This window comes from Xiphias gladius, chromosome 24 (genome assembly GCF_016859285.1).
Source record: "Xiphias gladius isolate SHS-SW01 ecotype Sanya breed wild chromosome 24, ASM1685928v1, whole genome shotgun sequence".
Lineage (NCBI taxonomy): Eukaryota > Metazoa > Chordata > Actinopteri > Istiophoriformes > Xiphiidae > Xiphias > Xiphias gladius.
Window position 1 is genome coordinate 16,962,177 of NC_053423.1, and position 22,022 is coordinate 16,984,198.

The 22,022-nt window shown below is 41.1% G+C and overlaps 3 protein-coding genes and 1 non-coding gene across 4 annotated transcripts; 1 reads left to right on the plus strand and 3 right to left on the minus strand.

Annotated features, from left to right (window-relative positions):
* The first annotated feature begins 4,604 nt into the window (after positions 1 to 4,604).
* LOC120786436 (small conductance calcium-activated potassium channel protein 1-like) lies at positions 4,605 to 10,911 on the plus strand. Its single transcript, XM_040121882.1, has 9 exons — positions 4,605 to 5,468; positions 6,082 to 6,177; positions 6,740 to 7,027; positions 7,663 to 7,784; positions 8,306 to 8,447; positions 8,558 to 8,668; positions 9,365 to 9,492; positions 10,467 to 10,536; positions 10,681 to 10,911. The coding sequence occupies exons 1-9, from the start codon at positions 4,605 to 4,607 to the stop codon at positions 10,909 to 10,911; spliced, it is 2,052 nt and encodes a 683-aa protein (XP_039977816.1).
* Positions 10,912 to 11,699: 788 nt separating this feature from the next.
* Positions 11,700 to 14,367, minus strand: rps27.1 (ribosomal protein S27). The gene is made up of 4 exons (XM_040122761.1): positions 14,246 to 14,367; positions 13,480 to 13,588; positions 13,279 to 13,389; positions 11,700 to 11,936 (listed from the first exon to the last, which is right to left on the minus strand). The coding sequence occupies exons 1-4, from the start codon at positions 14,249 to 14,251 to the stop codon at positions 11,908 to 11,910; spliced, it is 255 nt and encodes an 84-aa protein (XP_039978695.1). The 5' UTR covers positions 14,252 to 14,367; the 3' UTR covers positions 11,700 to 11,907.
* LOC120786984 lies at positions 12,265 to 12,394 on the minus strand. The gene has a single exon (XR_005706817.1). It is a non-coding gene; the product is annotated as a small nucleolar RNA SNORA35 (small nucleolar RNA).
* Positions 14,368 to 15,573: 1,206 nt separating the features above from the next.
* lrrc71 (leucine rich repeat containing 71) lies at positions 15,574 to 20,840 on the minus strand. Its single transcript, XM_040122264.1, has 17 exons — positions 20,650 to 20,840; positions 19,588 to 19,626; positions 19,376 to 19,510; positions 19,096 to 19,203; positions 18,898 to 18,973; positions 18,719 to 18,793; positions 18,454 to 18,522; positions 18,163 to 18,322; positions 17,992 to 18,075; positions 17,777 to 17,851; positions 17,207 to 17,320; positions 17,045 to 17,108; positions 16,879 to 16,952; positions 16,734 to 16,760; positions 16,510 to 16,618; positions 16,059 to 16,150; positions 15,574 to 15,690 (listed from the first exon to the last, which is right to left on the minus strand). The coding sequence occupies exons 1-17, from the start codon at positions 20,714 to 20,716 to the stop codon at positions 15,574 to 15,576; spliced, it is 1,485 nt and encodes a 494-aa protein (XP_039978198.1). The 5' UTR covers positions 20,717 to 20,840.
* Between the last annotated feature and the right edge of the window lie 1,182 nt (positions 20,841 to 22,022).

Here is a 22,022-nt window from a genome sequence, read left to right on the forward strand (position 1 = left end):
AGTTTAATTGAAAAAGTGCTGTGCTCTGCAGGAGGGCAACAGGAATGTGCATAGTTAAACTCCACCTCTCATCTGTCCTCACGAAAAGCTGATGCAAGGGCAGAGGCAGCGAGAAAGCGAAAGACTGAGGGAGAGAGGAGGGGGGGGCAAGAGAGGGGGAAGAGAGAGTTGGACTGTATAATAGATTACCCTATTACTCCTACTACCTTCGGAACTACCCCCTCTCCTAGGAAACCTGTCACACATCCAGAGTGCTCCCGAGCCACGGATTCACGCTCGGCTGCACACAGAGGATGGAGAGTGGCCCTCGGAGGGGGAAAGGAGGGACGGCTCGGTCACCGGTTCGAGCAGAGAAAGAAAAAAAAATACACCAAGCGTGGAGCGAGGACTCGCTATGGGCGTCAGCAGTGTATCGTCAGAGGGGAAGTGTCCTGTTGCTGCTGCATCCCTGCAAAATTGACTCTGAGTTCATCTCTCAAAGAAAAAAAAAAAAAAAAAGCCCCTAGTGCTGTTATGCACCAAGCACCAGTGTGACACTGCCAAAGGCAAAAATCATTCCGCCTCATAGAAATACAGATCAGAGGCACTGGGGTGTGGGTGACATCTGGTGGTGTGTTTCCCAACTGCATGATGGCCGGAGGAGGGTTTTTTGTGTGCGTCTGCGTGTGTGTGTGAGGGGGGGGTTAATTAAGGAGGAAGAAACTAGGCTAAATGAAACGAGAAGATAATGAGAGCCAATACTATAAAGAGAAGGATAATTAGGAAACAACACAGGCAAATGACAGAAAACACTGAGCGGGCTATGGATTAAAGCAATTAGGATGATGATAGAGGAAGAGAATGAGGATTGTGAGCATCATGTGGACAATAATGTGGTGCCACAGATCACTCTCTGCATATTGTCTGGTCTTTTGTTTCTTTGTTTGTTTGTTTGTTTGTTTGTTTTTTAATCTTATTGATCCCGATTGTGCTTCTAATCGCACGGCAGCGGGGATGGACATTGCTCTGCCCAGCTACAGCTCATCCCTCTCTGTGCTAAACGCTGAATGCCACCACCGACAGTGCAGCCATCAGCCGTCGGGGCTGCTGTGCTGTGTGTTTTTAATTACGCTGCTGATTGGATTAGGCCCTCTCCTACGCTGACACGTCCCCTCCACTTAATAGGATGTTATCGACAAAACCAGCACATACATCCACTCGCCTGCGATGTCTAATTTGTAAGAGTGGCCTTTTTTTTGTTGTTGTCTTGGATGGAGTTGAGTACAGAGGGTTCTCTCCTAATAGGCAGTTTTATCCATCCCCTGCAAACCCTGGAGCAGCTGGGGAAAAGTAGATTGTTATCCAATAAAATTTTATGGTGTGAAATCTTAAAAGAGTTCTCCAACGATGTAGTATTGCACCTCTGTAACACTGTCTGACTCTTGATGGACGTTTTTTTTTTAAAAAAAGGATCAAAATCGATGCAGCAGAACTAGAGATTTCACCTTGTTTCCAGTCTTTATGCTAATCTAAGATACCCATTTCTTTGTCGTAGCTTCATATTTCATGGGTCTACCTTTAAGTCTCTATTTTTTCCCTATATTTATTTATATTTATTTTTATTTTTATACTTTATTCAGTTATGATATATCTTTTAGCCTTTAATTGCATTGTTTGTTACCTACCACATTGTTTTTGTGATTTATGTGAAGTGGCTTCCGCAACACTGCGATTTCCCTTTAAGGATTAATAAGGCGCTCTGTCTATCCATCCATATTTACAGACAGACGAGCCCCAGTTTGGGCCTTTCATGTTTGGTCTTTACATGTGAGGCACAGAGCGAAACATTTGTTTTTCTGAAAAATTAATAGCAGACAAACTTTGAAAAAACCCAAAAGGTTGTTTACCAAAACTTACTTAAGTTTTTAACCCTCTTCCCAAGTTTGTCGCTCTGTTTCTTAATCCAAACAAAGATGGTGGCTGGAAATGACAGATGTCTTTGCTCTCGTGGCAAGAAAACAAGCAAGCATCTTTCTCACAAATGTCAAACTATTCCTTTAACCCTAATCATGACCTTTAACCTTTAAAACACAAATTTGAGTTACTAGTGGGATTTCTTTATCTTTTGACCAGTGCTTCACCACAGATCCGACTGAAGCCATTAATATCCTGACCAGAAGATGAAGATGACGATGACGTTCACTTAAGATTCAGGGCAGCAGATTTGCCATTTACCTGCCACAGCAATTAGTGGAGTCAAAATACCGGAGTTTAATTTCACTGTCTTAGCAGCCAAAGGATGGTTTGCAATAGACAAGACTAATTGAAGACGTGCTGGCTTCCAGCCAGAGAGGCAAGAAGAATTGACATACTTAGCTATCAGCTACAGCAGCCAGGATTTACAAGCACTTGGCTGGGGGCTTGAATTAATTTGATGCCTTGCGAGCGTGCATATATCCCTTAAGCATCTTGCTATTAAAAGGACAACACAACTTAAGAACATTTGCAGTCCCTATCACCCCGGTCGAGTCAGTTTTGCAGTGGTTTTGCTCCTTATTTCAGCAAACAGTCATATTCTAGAAACTAGTTCTCTGCGAGGATGCGAGATAGTGTCTGTGTTTACCGGATACCATCCGCAAGGGTTTGGTGTTGACAGTCATGCACCGAGGCACAGACAGTTGGGAGCTCCCTGCCTGCAGAATATCAAAACAAGAAATCCCGACAGCAGCATCTGGCTAAGTCTCAGAGCAGAACTGAGTCGTTTTAGCATAATTAATCTATTTTACATCTGGAGGGATGTCTGAGGAAGTAAAACTCATACTGGCTGGTCAGAGTATCACCCTGTTTTTGAACTCCCCCCTGTGCACAGTCACATCCCCACACCACCCTCCTTGTCCCTCTATCTATCTTTAAATACATGTTGTCTTCAGATTAAATAATGCCGTTCTTTATCCTGCTACTATCTGTACATGCTCCGCCTTCGCTTTGCTCCTTAGGTCTTTCCATTTGGAGGAAGCTCTATTATCTGTAGACCCATCTGTCACAAGGATTTAGATAAATAAATGATGCTGAATGTCATTGTTATGACTTTAATGCTTAATACTCCACCCCGCTCTGTGCATATTGTTTGGTTAAAGGGTGACATATTTGATATTTCATAAGCTCATAAGTATCAGATCTCTGTCTCACTTGATTAATCTGCAGTACTAATCTGCTGAATTGATACTGAGGACCGATATTCTCTTTTGAAGATTGGATTTATTTAAAAAAAAAAAAATAATAAACAAGTTCGGATGACCCACTTGAAGTTCTCCCATGACAGTCGTGACGCTAATTGATGAAATTACAAGTGATAAGTGATCTACTAGCATTTCGTATCAGACTGTGAAAATCTTTTCAGGCTGATTTTTGACACCAGGTCACCCATGTATAAGCAGGTGTCCCCACACACACACACACACACACACACACACACACACACACACACACACACACACACACACACACACACACATATACACACACATAGGGATGAGGAAATCTGCCAATCCCAGCAAAAAAAAAAAAACTGTGACAGATGATTCATTCTTTGCCTTTGCTCTACGCAACATCTGCAACTTAGAGTCTTTGCAGTCATTAAGCTTTAAGGAAGACGCCCTGATGGTGGACAATCAGAAAGCAGGAAACACGGCCAAACGACGGAATAAATGCCTGAAGATGTCATGGTTATCCACGTGTTTTTACCTCACAAGTCGTCACATGCAGGAGAAGCTCGTAACCTCTGCTTGACTCCATGGGAGGGGCTCCGTGATGCTTAGGCTGCTAATGGACAGCTGGAAAGTTTATACATGCAGAGGAGGACATTCGGAATATTACGATCTGATCACACCGGACTTCTTTGATGTTGCAGCTTGATTAGTTTTTACTTTGATTAACTTTTACTTTTTGAATGTCTTATTAATGAAAGTGATGTATTTGAGTCTTTGGAAGTTGCAACAGGACTTTACTTGGAGGATCTATTTGTGACTCAGGCAGATGTGACGTCCAGGACCATAAGACTGACAACTAAAATACTTGGGGGAACCACCAGATAAAACACTCTTTTGTTTACTGAAGAGTTAAGGCCTTTTTTTTCATCCTAGTAGCAGACGGTAGACTGGAAAACCTGACTGAAAAGGTAAGAATACAGATAAAAGGAGCTGTTTTGAAATAGGCCTAAAGAAAAGATAATTTCACATTAGGAGCTGACATTACAGTGAAGTGATTGTCAAGTTTGTGACCAAATTTTGATTCCTGAGGACAGAAACAAACATTTGTGATTGGACAAATTATGGTAAGAGAGTATTTTATTGCTTTCCAGATGTGTAGAACTCTTTTATTGCAATTAAGAATTAAGAAAAAAAAAAAAGCACGAGCAAAACGAACAGGTATGAGAAATTTAAGAAGTCTTCTCTGTTGACTAAACTACAAAAATGAGTGGAACTTCAGCTGCAGTTTTCCACTGCTGTTTAAACCATAGTCAGTGCCTCAGTGGACTTGTCTAATATCTGTCTCTCTCTCTCGCCATCTCTGCTCAAACCGTTTTCAATAGATCCGGTGAGTCATCGCATTTAAACCCTCTTACCATGGAGCACTCCCCCTCCATGAACTTGTCGGTGGTGGATGGAGACGAGGTGGAGGACCAGCGCCCCCTACTCCCACCTAGGATGGTTCCTCCACCTCAGGCCTGCTCTCCGCAGTGTGGGATACACCACAGAGTCCAAACATCAGCCAATCAAACTGTGTGGCTGGACAGAACCCAAGCCATGGCCACCACGCCTTTATACAACGGCCACCTTTATGTCGCACCCTCACCTCGCTCCAACAGGAGGGGAGAGAAGGTCAAAGGCAAAGAGAGGAAATATGAGAAAAGGTCAGGGGGGACTAGACAAAATCCAGGACACAAGGAGCGAAATCAGCAGTGCAAAGCCACAAACGCAGGATCTCACAGACTCCAGGAGAAAGTCACCTCTTTCACTGACATCCCCATTTCTTCCTGCGGGTCACCCTTTAAGAACCCCTGCAGGTCACATTTAGACGTCAAGGATGTTGAGGGCAGAGGACGCCAGAAGACGGGTAACGTCTCTTTGGAGATGCACGACCGCCAGAGTCCGCCAGAGATCATCATCACCAGCAGAGACGACAACCTCCAGCCGCACAACGAGACGTATCAGTACCGTCCGGACCTGTCTGAGGCCAAAGGCCTGCTGCCAGGAGCCGAGTGTCCCAGTCAGAGCCCCAGTCCTAGTCCTCAGCCCAGTCCAAAGCACAAGACGGAGGGCAAGGACGACCACTACTGGAGGACCCACAGCATCGGCTGGCGGCTGGTCCACAGGAGGGCTCTGTTTCTGAGGAGGCAGCGGCTGAGCGACTGCGCCCTGGCAGTGGGGATATTCGGCGTGGTGATGATGGTCATGGAGACAGAGCTGTCCTGGAGCGTCTACAGCAAGGTCAGAGAGTGAAAGGAAGAGCAGACTAAAACCCTGAGAAATCTTTTGAGAGACACAAATGTAATTCTGGGCTGTAAAAGTTTTTCAAGAGACAGAAAAAGGTTTTTTAAAGAAATGAAATTAAACCGTACAACTGCAGTCATTATCTTTTCCGAAAAGAGCCCAACACTAGTTTTTCTTCAAAATCTCACTGCCTGAGAAATCACATATTGAATAATAACACAGCACACGCTTCACTTCACTTTCTTTCATTGTATTAAGTGAAAAAAAAGAAAACCCGTTAATCGCGACATTTGTAACTGAGCTGTATTGGAAAATATGTTTTGTCAGTATGATGACGGATCTCCCAGCAGCTACAGGAAAATGCACAGTATGTCCATAAGATAATGTTCATTACACCAAGCGAGTGGATTTTCTAAATGTATGCAAGATTAGAAGATCACACAGGATCACTGATGCCTTTTCATAGATTGAGATTTGCAGTGACGGCCATCGGCTAACAATGATGTCATGTTTGTGTGCGTTAATGTGTGTGCGTGAGTGTGTTCGTGCGTGTGTGTGTATGTGCGTGTGCGCGTGTGCGTGTGTGCGTGTGCGTGTGTATCTCCCACAGAGCTCCATCTACTCCCTCACCCTCAAGTCCGTCATCAGCTTGTCTACAATCATCCTGCTCGGCCTCATCATAGCGTACCACTGCTGTGAGGTGCAGGTAACTTATCTGTTCCTAATTACATAATCAGAGTGTTTTTAGCCAAATCCTCCTCCAGTGATATTCTCTCAAATTTGTTTTCTCTGAAAATGTGAGGCAAAATATCATCAAGTTACAGCCGCAATTGCAACGAAAAAATAATTTTTAATTCTTTTTTTTTAAAATAATTGTTTTTCTTGCTGGAGTTGCTTAAAATGTCCTCATTGTCACCACATGACAGCAAACTAAAAATGTTTTTCTTTTTAAAGACCAATTTCCCTGAGGTCTCTGCATCACAAGCTCCCAACCTTTTTGTCCTGAGGTCCCTTAAATGAAGCAAAGTCTACTTGTGAGCCCCTCATCACAGTTTTATAGCATTAGTGTGGACATGAGGTCTGAAGTGGTGAAAGTGCCGAATACTCTACAAAAAAGCAAAAATTTGAGAAAAGTCAGAAAGAAATAAACAGTACTTTGTTATGTTTTCTTATACCCTTAAGCATCTTGTGACCCCACAGATTTATGTCTACCAGCTCTTTACAGGGCACAGCTTTGCTATAAAGCCCTCTCCGTATCTTCCTGGCAGCTGTATGTTCACGACATTGGTGCAGAGGATTGGCGGATTGCCATGACAACCGAGCGTTTGGCCCTGATAGCCCTGGAGCTGGCAGCGGCGGCCATCCACCCCTATCCGGTGGGTCTGCTGGCGTACTTCCAGCAGAGCACGGCTCACCTGACGCTGTCAGAGACGGAGCTGGAGATCGTCCTGGCTCTGCCCATGTTCCTCAGACTCTACCTGCTGGGCCGGGCCATGATGCTGCACAGCCGCCTCTTCACTGACACCGCATCCCGCAGCATCGGGGCGCTCAACAAGGTGGGAGGTCACTTTGGGGGCTCTATTCAGAATCTGGCTTCGGGCTTAACTGGCTTGGATAGTGCTGTGATATGATCATAACAGTTTGAAATTAAAGATAAGAGGGAACTGTCGGTTTTGATATGATTTTAGAAACGGTGGCAGAAACCTGCTATGGGACATGATTCATAGGATATTAAAGTAAATATTTTGGGCTGGGCTTCCTCTCTGAACATTTCATGCATCTGTTTATGTCTTATGTCTAGGTGGGCCGAGAGGTCTATAGACGTGTGACACTTGAGGTGTGACTATCACAGTTTCGCTCCCATGAATCCCAGTGGTTTCACATGCTGATTATGTCCCTCGCTAGCTCTCCTTTGCATGTCTGCTTTCTTTTCCACAGTCGATAATATCCACCCGGCTAATCCCTTCCCTTATTAATGTTATTTAAGAGTGATGAAAATGACCTTTGTCTCCCCTCTGCAATGCCAAACCTACTATCCATGTACCAAGCCAGATTGTGAACAAGTTTTCTTATCCCTCATCTCCTCTGTATTATATAATTGTAATCTGACAGGTGCTATCCTAAATAGTCTGGCTAAGTAGGGCCCTAATGTCAAAATTATGACGTCATGCCTCCTCTTTGTGATCTTCAGATACACTTCAACACCCGGTTTGTTGGGAAAACACTAATGACCACCTACCCCGGCACTGTGCTGATGATTTTCAGCGTTTCTCTGTGGATTGTGGCAGCATGGGGCTTACATGTTTGTGAGAGGTATGTGATGATATGTCAGTCTACTGCTGATTCTATACGGGTGTCTACAGTGCTCAAGGGCCCATATTTTTAATATTTCATATCATCCAAATATTTGCAGATATACAGTATTACTTTAATGTTTCTACAACAGCAACAAATCCAATCTTTCCTCTGCTGTAATCTGTGTCTGTAGTACTTGGAAGACACTGACAAGATCAAGCATGGGCTGATCTTGGCTTGATGTTGATAATGTGACAGGATTTTTTTTTTTTTTTAGATATATAAGAATTTACACAATATGCAATGCAAACTAGGAGTGGGTAAGGAAAACATCATCAGTTATGTGAAAGTAAACACTCAACGTCGTTCAGACAACTTGAGGAAAGCAGCATTTAAGAAGAGAAAAAGACAAAATATAAGATACCTGGAAATATCATGAACCAAAATCCCAGACAGTGACTTTCATTTCAAGATCAACCAGTTTCTACATCAGTAACACAATGTCACGGAGGAAATATGAGACCTTTTTATTCCTTCAGACACCACAACTACAGAGACCTCAGTAGCAACTACATGGAGGCCTTGTGGATGGTCTCTGTGACCTTCTTGTCCATTGGTTATGGAGACGTGGTGCCTCACACCTACTGTGGACGCAGCATCTGCCTCCTCACCGGTATAATGGTAAGCACTTAGTGTACTGACACAGAAAAAAAAAAAAAAAAACTAACAGCAGATGCTTTCAGATTCTGACTGCTAATCACAATATAAACGCCTGACTCTGTCTCTTACAGGGAGCAGGATGCACAGTCCTGGTGGTGGCGGTAGTTGCCAGGAAGCTGGAGTTGACCAGAGCAGAGAAACATGTCCACAACTTCATGATGGACTCCCACATCTCCAACAGGGTAAATACCTCTATCGCTCTCAGAATGGCTGCATATTACATGATAGCGTTAAATAAATAGGCCCAAAAAGAAAGAGAGGTTCTGCACAGACGATGACCTCTCGGCACGTCTTCTTTTTTTGTTGTATTCTTCACCATAACAGCTTTCAGTGTGCAGTTTTATCCTTAACTAGCACACTTTGGATACCACATATCAACTCACTTTACTCAACAACATGCAGATATTTGTGTGCACTGTAAAAAAAATGGTTATTTACCTTTTATTGAGCTCCGGCATCAGAATATTCTCAGAACAAGTACAAACCTAAAGGTGGACTGAAAAACTTTACCTTGCTTCAGTACAAATCAACTTATTTACTTGATTTTCCAGCAGCCTTTTTTTTTTTTGGTACTGCAGTGATCTGTCACTTTGTCCTGTTGTAAGATACTGACATTATTTATTTTAAAAAGCCTAAAACAAGTGAAGTTTCACTGAAAAACAGCAGAATTACCTCATCTTATGAGCAGATTTTTGTCTCCTTTTTCAAGGAAAAATCAGGTTTGAAAGTTGAGTATGAGACAAAATGACTGTAGTGCACTGGGTCTTTTACATTATGTTGTTGTTATTCAGCATGTGCAGTAAGTAACAGCCCTCTGAGGTTAAGTGTATTATCATAAAAGAACTCTCCTGAGTGATTTTTCTACGTCCTCTCACTAGATAAAAATTGCTGCAGCAAATGTGCTGAGAGAGACTTGGCTTATCTACAAGCACACCAAGCTGTCAAGACAAAGAGATCACACCAGAGTCCGCATGCACCAGCGAAAACTACTTCTGGCCATCCACCAGTAAGACACTTAACACTCATATAAACCTGTTTTGTGCACAAGTCACAGTGCAAAGAAGAACAGCCTTTTCACTTTATTTGCTATATGTTCATGCTTTAATATTGATAACCTGTTTATCAAGTAATGCCTATCACTAGTACTTTTATTTTTATATCAAATAACAAAATCAGGGGCTTAAATTCAAAGTGACGTAATACTGTAGTCTTAATTGAAATTTAGTGACCAGCCATTTTAAAGGGTCAGTTCACCCAAATCACAAAATGTACTTACCCTATATAGCGGTAGAGTATGTAGCCATGCAGATTGTTTTATGTCCTGAGGTTTTGAAATAGTTGCGTCCGAAATTTATAGTGATACTATGTAACTTCTGAAGGAAGAAATAACACAATCCTTCCTCTTAGAAATGGAAAGTTGAGCTCACTGTTGCTCAGTTCAAGACACGGAGGAGTTTTGCTGCTACAACTTTACCTGGTCTGGTATGACCGGTAGCTAGTGGTGGCTAATGTTAGCTAATATTAACAAAGTTTAGGGTAGATAATGTGGTATAATGGGCAGTTTTGTGTCGTACCTCTGACTTCTTCTCTACTTCTCTACTGTTACACGTTTAGCCTTTAGTTTTTACCATTATCATGCAATTGTCCTTTGTGGCCAAAAGTTACACACACTTGCTTTAATTCAGCCCCTTCCAAACTAACTCCAAACTAATGGAGATGATGGGAAATTCATTTGTTTTTCAAAAGTTGAAATATTGTGCATAATCCCTAGACCTAACTTAAAAAGTTATTTGTTTTCTTTTTCTAACTAATTTTTACTTCTGGTAGAAAGTAATTTTTAAAAAACTGTTGAAACTGTGTTGTTTTTATGGGTTGTTTTGGTAATTTGGGTGAACTGGCCCTTTAAATTTCTCTTCTCTAAATGTAATTATGTCAAAATAACTTCGTGTAGCACCTAAAACAAAGTAATTTGGTCTCCAGGCTGCGTCGTGTAAAAATGGAGAAAAGGATACTTGCAGACCAGGGGAATACATTAGTGGACCTCTCCAAGGTGAGAGAGGCAAGTGAATGCATCATTTTATATCCCATCCTGTGAAAACCTCAGCAAAGTAGCATCTAAAACTCACTGATGCCTTTCCTTTCTCTTCTCTGCGTGGACCTACACACACCACCGTGGACATCAACCCCAACACAGATGCAGAACTTGTTGTATGACGTGCTGTCGGAGGTGCAGGGCTGCAGGGGGGAGCTGGACACACACATCCACAGCCTGGAGAAGCACGTGGGGGAGCTGAGGGAGGGCTTCAGGAGCCTGATGCCGCTCCTGTCCAACACCCTGTCCACGCAGAACTCCTCCATCCGCCACCTACTCAGGGAGAGGGAGGTGAAGACAGAGACTGATAGTGTGACTGGAAGCGACATGTAGAGAGAGAGGCTGAGGAAGGTGATGGAGGACCGAAGGCTTCCTGAGGTGCTCCAAGGCCCATTATCTGCTTAAAAATAATTTGTCCTGGACATTTTTCCTTCAGAGGTGGACAGATAGGTGTTACTAACAAGATGAAGGGTGTACAGAAGTAATGTAAAATTGTATTAAAAGTAGCAAAAACATCATAAAACCAAAATGTAGAAAATAGTCAATTCATTTTTTAAATCTCTCCTACAGAGAAAGAAAGAACATTTGTGAATATTAGAGCTGCAATGATTAGTCAATTGAGAAAAAAATCTGTCCATCTATTTTGACTGATAAACCATTTAAAAATGCAGAACATTTCATCTTCCCATGTTCTCAAATGTAAGAGTTTGATGTTTTTCTTGGTCTTACATGATAATAAATTGAATATTTGGGGTTTTGAACTTTGGTCTGGCGTCATCTTGTGCTTTAGGATATTGTGATGGGCATTTTTCAAGTTTTAGAGTAACTGATGAGAGAAAAAAAAAAAAAAATCAGGAAATTAATCAATACTACAAATAATTGTTAGTTGCAGCCCTATTCACAACTATACCAAAAAAATAAACCTTGACTGTTATTACTCCCATCAGTCAGTAGCTTTATCAGTAAACACCACACTTTCTGATTTAATAAAAATTGCACAAATTTAAATAGTTTGGTATTGTGATATAAAGATGCTAATAAAGAGAAGATGACTGCCTTTGGATTAAATGTCTGGCAGATCCCTGCACAGCAAAAACAGTCAAGTAACCACAAACACACACTTTTATTTTAGCCAAAACAATATTTTATTAAGAGAGACAGGGTTGGAGGGTGGAGTTACAGCAACAACCAATCTGTACACATGAACAGCGGAAAATCATCAGCTGTCCAGCACGTCTTCAGGTCTCGTTTCAGATCAGACAGCTGGGTCAAGACGCTGATATCAACCGGTCCATCCCCTCCTCTCCCCTTCAGCTCCGGGGAGTACAGCTAGTGCTGCTTCCTCCTGAATGAGCACCCTGCCAGAGGAGACAATGACAGTCAGACCGCTGCTGACAAAGGAGAAGCCTTACAGTACAGAAATACTGCAGGCGGTGGCACTCCTATTGTGCCACACAGTGCTGAAAAAAGACTGTGTGTCATGTGACTCATTGGGTCAACATCTCTTCCCACGGCCAACTTATTTTATGTTTACTGTACATGAAAAGAGTTGTCACTAATGCAACACCGGGCTCTAACGTGGGCGCTTTGACAAGAAAACTGAAAACAATTATGGAGATTAAACAGGCTACACTAACTATGCCACCAACAGTATTAGACCTGTAGAGTACAGCAACTACAGAGTAAGTTTGTTCTCAGCCTTCGAAAGGGGGGAGCCAGTGGTTTAGCTCAACCCTTCTGCAAACTGAGGTTGATCTGGCACTGGAATGAGATTGGAAGACCACGATAGAGGAAGTCCAGTCACTTAGCAGTGCGGCCAATGATATATATATATATATATCCTCACAGTTCTTTCACAAAAAAAAATTTTTTTAGGGTCTGAAACACGAGTAAAATGCCAAAAATCAGGTGATCTTAAGCTATGTCATAAATCTGAGTTTTACTCGTCACACTGGCTGAGATGAGATTATAAAGCGATGGTTAAGTAAATTATCTCACTGTTCTCAATCACTGGCTCTAGCTAGGGTTCTGACTGGTTGTCATTAACTAAGGTTTACCATCTGGATTTATAACATATATTGGATTACATATTGGTTGGTACTTAATGCAACCCAAGTGTGCGGCTCCTGAATGATAGTTATCAGACAGCTACAAGTTCACTACATGAAATAACACTGAAATCGCACAATTTCAGTCCTAAGCGAGAGAGGGAAAAAAACATTTTGGGCTCACACTACCAAATACCTTCAGTTTTAAACCAATTACTGAAAGCTCTCCATGAAAAGGACCAAGTACAATGCAAGGGTGGTCCTCAAACACCAGTTATTTATTGTATTTATTGGTTTGTCTGGTGCAGAGAATTAGGTTTGTTTTGGCAAAACAAAATCCGTCTGTGCCGATTTGGGAAAGCAAATTTAAGGCATCAAAATGGCACTGCACGCCTCTGGAGAGCTCTGACACGTTGGGTTCTGTTGTGGCTGAAGAAGACCCGCTTACCAAAAACTTGTAACAATAAGTGAATATTACAAGGATTGGCGAACATAAATTTTGGGTTGCACGAAACATGCCATATTTCAGCGACTGATATAAATGGGCACATGGCCTCGGATTCTACGAAATCTATCATCAAGTACACGTGCAACATCGGACTACAATTCATCTCTTTATGTTAGTATGAGACCCCACTGCCGTAATACTGACCCTCTGTGAGACGTGCTTTGCCTCCAGTGGGCTGACACAGGACTGTTGAACAGCCCACACACAGCACGACTGTCTGAGCGTGGCTGAACACCGTCGTGATCTTGTAGCATCCTGGGAGAAAGAGACAAGGCACCAGAATAAACACCCGCTATGGCCAAATAACAGTACTCATCTATGTATCTGCATGTAGAAAATCCGTACCTGGACATTTCACATCCATAAAGTAAGAGTTGGGACTCTGAACAAGACGCTTCTTCTTGTGCCTCCTCTTCTCCTCCTCAGGGGATGGGTGCAACAAGTCTTTTGCAAGCTGCATTGGAGGAAAAACAAAGGGGGAAATGAAAAGAAGGAAACATTTGTGAACCTGATCAGGAAAACTGTAGACTATGATTTGCCAAAATTAAGATGAGAGATTACGTACAGGTTATAGCAAAGAAAAGATAAAAAGGCTGAACCGTGGTTGTTCAAATGTATAACTTGGCTAAAAAGTTATATAAAAGGTGCTAAATGTTGTGTTAGCACTGTTGTGCTGTTACACGTTAAGGCTCCTCGGATGGCCTACATTTTTAAGATTAGTTAACGCAGGCTGCGCATTTTCACCAATCCCGGGTGATTCTTCAAATATTCGCGGATCAGCGGTTAAGTAATCTAGTCATCCACCTAACAACACCAATCAAGAGCAAATAGTGACGGTTAATGTTAAGGTTATCAGCCCGTCTGGCTTCTCCGTTAAACTGGCTCCATGTTTGCGGTGTGTGCGCAGCCATCTTGTGTCACAACGCGCTCGCAATGCGCTCAAATGTGCACATTATTTGTGAAAAACTGGGACCAAAACTCAACGAAAGCCACTAAAACTGACACAAGTCCAGTCGCTAATTTCTTGCGTAAATGTTGAGCCGTGTGGTGGCCCTGCAACACTCGATTAAATGGTAGAAATGGCATTTTACAACGGCCTGTGGATACTCACTGGCATGTTGGCGAGGAAATAGCCGCTGCCGAAAAGGAGGCTTCACCGGAAGCACGGGCTTCATATCGGTGGTTCCATTGAGCGCAGGCCGGATGTGACGACTTTCACACGGCACCGCGGCCATATTGGTGAGGTCAAAACTCCGCCCTGTTCACTACAGCCAAGGTTTATCCAAGCTACATTTTTTATTAATTTCACACTATTGATAACTACTTCGAGCGTACTAATATTAATTAGTACTAATAATTGATTTTCAACGATTACTATTTTGACAAAAATTAAAACTATATTTTGTGTCTTTGTATGAAAAGTGCAAACAAAAAAAATACATTAGGAATATAAAATATAACTTTTAGATACACGCCCCGATCCCGAATGAGAAAATGTATTATAGCATTCCCAATGATTAGGCTATATGTGCTTTAAGAGTGTATATTTATACACTTAATTTATGAAAAAAAAATTAAGAGTTGGACCTAAAAAAAGTTCATATTTTCATTTCCTTTTCACCTCCCCTGAAAAAGATGGATTACCAGCCCTAAAAGACCAAGGATTACTTCCATGTTGTGACTCCAGTCAAATCCAGTTTTAAGACTTTCATTGTTTTAGTTTATATTTCCCTTATTTGGTTTAAAGTTGTGTTTTATCAAATAACTTGATTTTTTTCAATGTTTCAAATCATTAATACACAGAAAACCTCAGGTTAGGTAGTATTATTACATTACAGGAGAACTGTTTTGCTGCAACCAAGAATTATCTTCATTAATAAGTCTGAAAATTATTTTTTCTTTCTTCTTCTAACTGAATGACCATTCGGTGTATAAAATTTCAGAAAAAAGTGAAAAATTCCCGTCATTATTGCATGATGCCCAAGTTAACATATTCAGATTGCTTGTTTTGTCATAGCAGCAGTCACAAACACAAAGATAATGAGTTTACTATCATGGAAAACTGGGAAAATGAACAAATAAAAAAAGACTCAAAAATTAGTGAATGTTACTTGATACACTGGCTGATAACTGTGAGATAATATTTAGTATTTGGTATCTGGTTGTTCTCAGTCTTTGTCCTTGGTGTAAATTCTGACCATGATCAAAACAAAACAGTAAAATGGATCTCTAAACAGGCGTCTGGATTTTAATGTGCCACATTGTCCTCCTCTTCAGCCACTTCCTTTTTATGTACCACAGGACTGTTACTGTTAACACTTCCATTTTTTCATCTCACGTGTTCTCAAGACAAAATATATGTATGTATTTTTATTATTACATAACAAATTAAAGGTAAGAATTAAAGGTAAAAGCCTGTAGAAGTCAGTTCTCTCAGTGCTATGCCCCTTGTCCCTCCTCTCCTGTCTCTTCAGAACTGTTTTTTCTCTGATGTCTGAGTGCCAGCAGCTCCTTTATCTTCACATAGGACTCACACTCTGGTGGGAAGCGGTTTCTCTGAGAGAGAGAAAGAGAGAGAGAGAGATCAGAGATCATCATACAAATGATCTTTATACTCCTCCACAACTGCTCACACTGTAGATTGCATCAAAAGTCGGTGTGTTTATGGGGAATTGCTGATACACTGGGAGGCTAAACTAAAATCTTGACCAATGCGATTGACAGTTATATATACTAAAATATTTTTCTCCGCTGGATGTAATGGGAGTACTGTAGATTAAATTTATTTAAAGTTGATTAAAAATTATACTGGCGAAAAAGTCTACTTTAATAGATAACAAATGAAAGGAAAATGTAGGTAATTTAAAATGAAGCCCTGTGACCATGTTCAGGCACAGTGCTGACCTGAGTCCGTTGACACACACCTGCAGACAGAGACGCAGCAGGCCTCCTCCCTCACCCTGCATCTCCAGTGACTTCAGGAAAAGAGGCAGCAACTTCTCAGTGATTCTGTTTCCTGCACAAACACACAACATAACCATATTTATTTAAATCTTCAAAAGTCCTTATATAGTACGGTTTCATTATTTATTTTCTGCAGAGCCCCGGGGGAAGTAGCTGCAAATGAGCCACCATCTTAAACGAAACACATTAATGAATAATGATTTCATAAACCTAATGTCCCATATTTAACTTCTTAAATCTTTTGTAATATAATGTAATATAAATGTTATATAAACTGACCTAAAAACAACACCATACATACTAAAGGCTCTTGAAAAGTAAACCTTTTTAAATGGATTCTGAGGAATTCGTAATAAAATTGATGTTCCATATTAATCAAGCCGAGATGAATAACACACCACAGTTACTGACCTGTCAGGTTGAGGGAGGTGAGAATCGTGTTCCCAGGCAGAAAGAGCTGTCCATCCTTTTGCTGTGCTGACTGATCCAGCAGGGGGCTCCCTATCTCCGGGAACTCTACCTGCTGGTGGGAAAGGAGAGGAGTAAACAAGTGCATGGCAACTCACTGTATGTTCAATTCAGAGTCATCATCAAGAGGAAAATGTTGGCGCAAAAGAAAATCGCATCAGACGAACCTCAGTCAGGGCAGTACTCGACTGAACCTGCAGGAAGAAACTTTAAGTAAAACAAGTGAAATCATTAAAAGCCGTTTACTGCACTGTGTATGTTTATATCCATATGGTACTTGGTAGACAGATTGAAAAAGCATGTGGCTCCTACCTCCTGTGCAGCAGGTTGTTTCTCTTTGGACCTCGGCTTGCCGCCTTTACTCTGAGGTGCCTTTACTTCAGAGGCTTGGGAGAGATTTAAAGATAAGGCTTATAAAAGATAAACACCCCTGCTGAGCTTAAAGAAACAAGTATTTATCGGTGACGGAAGCTATTACATTTCTTGTTGGACTTTGGGTTCTCTTTGTTGGCAGCTGGTTTCTCTTCTTTTTTGGAGGCTTCCTGTAATTTAAAAGATATCCAGATATAATCCAGAGTACAAGATATACAGGAGATAGCACCCAAAATACATTGGAATTACACCAGTGTTGACATGTTACCTTTTTTTTGGAGGTGCCTTTGTTCTCCCCTTTGCTGACTCTCAGTGAAGTGCTGCTGGGCTCTGAGCAAAGCTGGTCAGCAGGTGTTTGGTCAGAATCGACTCCTAGAGATGACTGCAGATATAAAGCATCAGAGAATATTATTAAGTGTGTTTAAAAGGTTAGTCACAAAAATTACACAAAATGAAAAACCAACAAATTTTGCTACTCGCTCTTAGTGATATCTTCCCATACAGATAGCACTTATTTGTTCTGGTTTGAAATATAGGTGTGAGATTTCCGACAACCCCCCCAATACATGGAGGTAAATGGAAAAACTGCTTTAAAAAAAATCAGCAACATTATGTAACTGTGTCCTGGTTACGCTGGATAATCCACAGACTTCACTGTGAACAGTTCTCATTGGGACGACTTGTAACGACCAGTCTGACACCTTCGAAGTGAGGACATGTTTACAAAGTGGATAATGTCAGTAAGTTCTGACTTTTTCAACAGGAGACTTTAGCATTTAGGGACGAGGATTCATTTTAAGGTAGGGTGGGTGTTAGTGTTGGACACTACCACACTTACAGACTGCATTCTTTCCAGAAGCATCTTCCTCCGCTCCACAACTTCTTCATGAGTTAGAGCAAAATTTCCAAGTACCTGAAAATGGAAGTGGTGAGCAGTGGATGCTTATTAAATTACATAACATAATGCATTAAGAAGAATATAATTTTAAACAACTTAACCATTGATTTAAATGCATTATCTCTCAGGTGAAAGTATTTAATGTAAATGGATACCCGAGCCAGATGAGCGGCTCCCGAGTCTCCAATCTGATTGTTGGACAGTGAGAGAAAGAGCAAAGCACGATTCAACCGCAGGCCCTGAGGGGCAAAACAGGAGGAAGACAACACCTCAGCGGTCATGAGGGGAACATACCGGGGGAATATAGAGTCAGTTCTGGGTTATACCTTTGCGATATGAGCAGCACCTGCATCACAAATAGAATTGAACGCCAGGTTGAGTGACAAGAGGTTCTTGTTAGAAGATCTGGTTGTTGAGAGAGCAGACCCGATCAGACGAGCGCCCTCATCTCCTATCCGGTTATTTCGCAGGGACAAGTGATTGAGGCTTGACCAAAGAAACACACACAACGAATCAGGTACGTTTGTGTTTCTGTTTTTGTGTGCGAATACAAATCAAGGTTTATTTGAACAAGTGCTGTTCTACTGTGTGAAATGCACATCTGCTTGGTGACTCACGTGCTGTCTTCAGAAAGAAGAAGGTGGTAGCTCTGGTCTGGAAGAGGGTTACCCTCTAATGTCACAACCCTAACAAAGAACAAAGAAGAGGAGACGGATCGGTGTTTGATGGTGTTTGATGGATAATGTTCGATATACTGTGGTGTTCTCTCTACCTATTTTCCCTCATTTTGTTTCTCATTCTTCAACCCAGATTTGTTGGTACCCACTTTGATGAAAGGAGCTACAAAACAAAGACCCGCAGTGTGAATGACAATCCACTCACCTGAGGTTGGAGCACGACGATATTGTGTTCATGAGGGAGATTACCATTTGATCTGTCAGTCCTGCCTGCCAAAACCTGCAACACAGTTGTTACACAAACAAACAAGAACCAAACAGTGACAGCTGTAACCCTGTTCCATGTAACATGAGCACACCTCCCTGCAGCAGCTCATTACTTACTGAAGGCTCTGTAGCTGGCTCAAGGAGGGAAGCATCTTCTGTAGCACTCTGGCAATCTGCTCATCTACCTTCCATCCTGTGTATATTTAAAAATGATTTAATATAAAGTTATGACATTAAATACAGGGGGTCATTGTTGGGTGCAGACTGTTCAGAAATTTAAACGAGACTCATTTCTCTGTGGCGTTTGGTTCTTACCAGAAACCTTCATGCACCTGGCGCTGAGCGGGTTTTCATGCTCCAGCTCCACTTGGAGGCATGGCTTAGACCAGAAAGATGCAGCATTTATCTGGGACTGGCTATCCTCTGAAGGTACAATTATGTTGATTATAAAAAGGACTATTAATGTACATTCAGACTTCCTATATATAATGATCTGTACAGTACAATATAATAGATGATATTTCCAGTATAATGAATGTTTATAGTTCTTTAATGTCTTGTTATGCAAAGCAGCTGAGGAGGAACTGTTATTTACCTGCATCCCCTGCTTCAGTTTCAGTGGTGGAGGAGGCTGGTTGCTTGGTGCTGACAGCTGGGATACCCTTTATGCCCAGAAGACCACAAAGCCCAGGGAAGTCAATCTCCACATTGCCTGAGCACTGATATTCATCTGTGGGATAGTGGATTTAAAGCATTAGCCATACGACTCTCAAATGTCAACAAAGACAGCCTGATAATATTACTTACCAAAGGTCTGAGCAGGCCATGTATCATTTGGAGCCTGTCCTAAAAACAACAGAAAGGCCAGAGTTTATACCTGTTTCTAATTTTTCCTTTCATTAACAACTAAACTACAAAACTGAACCGTGAGATACCACGTCATACTCGTAACACAATAGCTAGTGAGTGAGAATGGTATGTAACCCCTGACATTTATTTAGATACCTAAATGCAAAAATCCACTGTTTTCCAACTGTAGGCCCCGGTCCACTGTGACAGTGATACATGTAAAGCCAATTAATGCAGGACTTTGACTTATTAATGCTGCCTCTTTTACTACAGTCAAGTAAAATATCTCAATACCTCTTCCACCACTTCTTACTTCAAAAGATTTTAATGTACCTGAGTATTTCCATGTTCCCCTTCTTCATACGTCTACTCCACCACAAATAACTTTAGTCACTGGTTACTTTAAAGATTCAGATTAATAGTAAGAGATATAATATAATCAACAAATAAATAATGATGTGTTATTACAGGTTAAGACTTTACTGATCCCAGAGGGAAATTAATGTAAAGCTATCGAGCAGTTTGTAAAGTAATTCAAAGGAGCCCCACCTTTTCCAGCAGCAAAATTAAGATGATGCATTAATAATTATTACATTTACTCATTTGGCAGACGCTTTTACCTACACACCATTATTCTTACCTTCACTTATGCTACTTTAAGTATATTTTGATGATGAGTGAGCCACTGAATGCAGGACTTTTACTTGTAACACAGTATTTCCACAACGAGGTATTAAACCACTGTTTAAACCTGTCAAAATGAAATCACACTAACTTGAATTTACTATAAATTGCAAGCTATAATAATATAATAAAATATAATCATACAGTAGTGTTGTAATGTTCTGTTTATTTGATATATTGTTATTATATTATCAAAAGCACGCAACATATAATTTACAGATTAATTTAACTCAATTGAAAAAGTTGACTCATTAATGACAGCTAGCTAAGCGCTAATACTGCAGGGGCTGCATAGCTACTGTTGATTAACATACTGATAAAGACTGATTATCTTACCTGTATTTTTCTCATTCTCGGCATTCTCCTTCTCTGTTTTGTCTTTCAAAAGTCTCTTTCTAGACATGGTTTCTCTTCCAAAGTTAAACTTAACTCCTCGGATGAGTCAGCTAACGCCGCTGTGCCGCCGGCTACAGTGAGCCGCCTAGCGTCATTGGCGTTGCTATGGCAACCCCCGACTCCAAACGGCGAGTTCAACGCGAGACTTGAATAGAAGTCCCCGTTCCTCGTCTTCTTCTGCGTCGGTAAAATGTAAATGGTAGCTAATGCATTAGGAGTAGTTAAGTAGTTAATGTGGACTTGGTAAGGCTGCAATGCTGAGACGGAACATTTATCAGTTTGTAAGCTCTGAAATATCGCGAGTATGCATTTTACTGTTATGTGCCAAATCGGTGGTTTATGTGAAGACGGGCATGAAAAGCCGCTCCTTTTATCAAAAATATTATTTTGAGGATGTTTTATGGCTCAATTGAAGCATTCCTTTTGAATTTTTGTTGATTGTTGCCCCTTATGAATGTGAATCTGACCATGAACAGTGTTTTTGTCTTGTTTGTAAATCTCTCTAAGACAAAAACGTTGTAATTTTCCATAGTCGAAGTGGAGCAGGAGCAGCCAAGAGGGCTGGGTGATGGTGGAGGGGGCAGGTTTACTCATTCATCACAATTGAGATCAAGTTTTCATTTCACATTAACACTGCCCTGCACTTTCAGTAGAGTGGCAATCACCAGCCCACAATGTGAAAAGATAGGAATATAACTTATAATTCTCCTTCCGTTCAGAATTTTCCACTATTTCCGAGGCTTTGTCGGATAAATTATCCCTTATTCATTATTCATCAATACATTTTAAGTGTCTCAAAAGGTATTTGTGCTGCAACAGAAAAGTTTTGGGAACATTACACTGGTAATGCATGATCGATTACTGAAATCCTGTCCACATCTCCAAGGTTATCTGCAATAGCAGTTGAGGTAAGAGCCATATGGCCATTCAGTCTGACTATCAGCCCGTCCTTTTAGAATGCCTTAAGTCTCTTTACCAACATTATCGCATTAGTCAAGACTCTTTCCATTCCTGCACAATATTTGACTCTACAGAGTCCTCTGTCTTTGGTCAAACCAGTCTCATGTATTTCAAAGAACATGTGGAATATACATTTCATAACGCTAATTAATTTAAGGATATGAATAAAGTTAAAACTTTTTTCTTCTATTCCTCCCAACCACATCAGCGACAAACTAGCAGAGAGCCAACGCACAAGTTGGATATTTGACTGCAATTTTGAATTTTTTGTAAACTATCTTGGGAGTACTTAAAGCACAACAACATCATGTGTATTCACAATAATGTAGTGCTTTTTATTAAAAAAACAAACA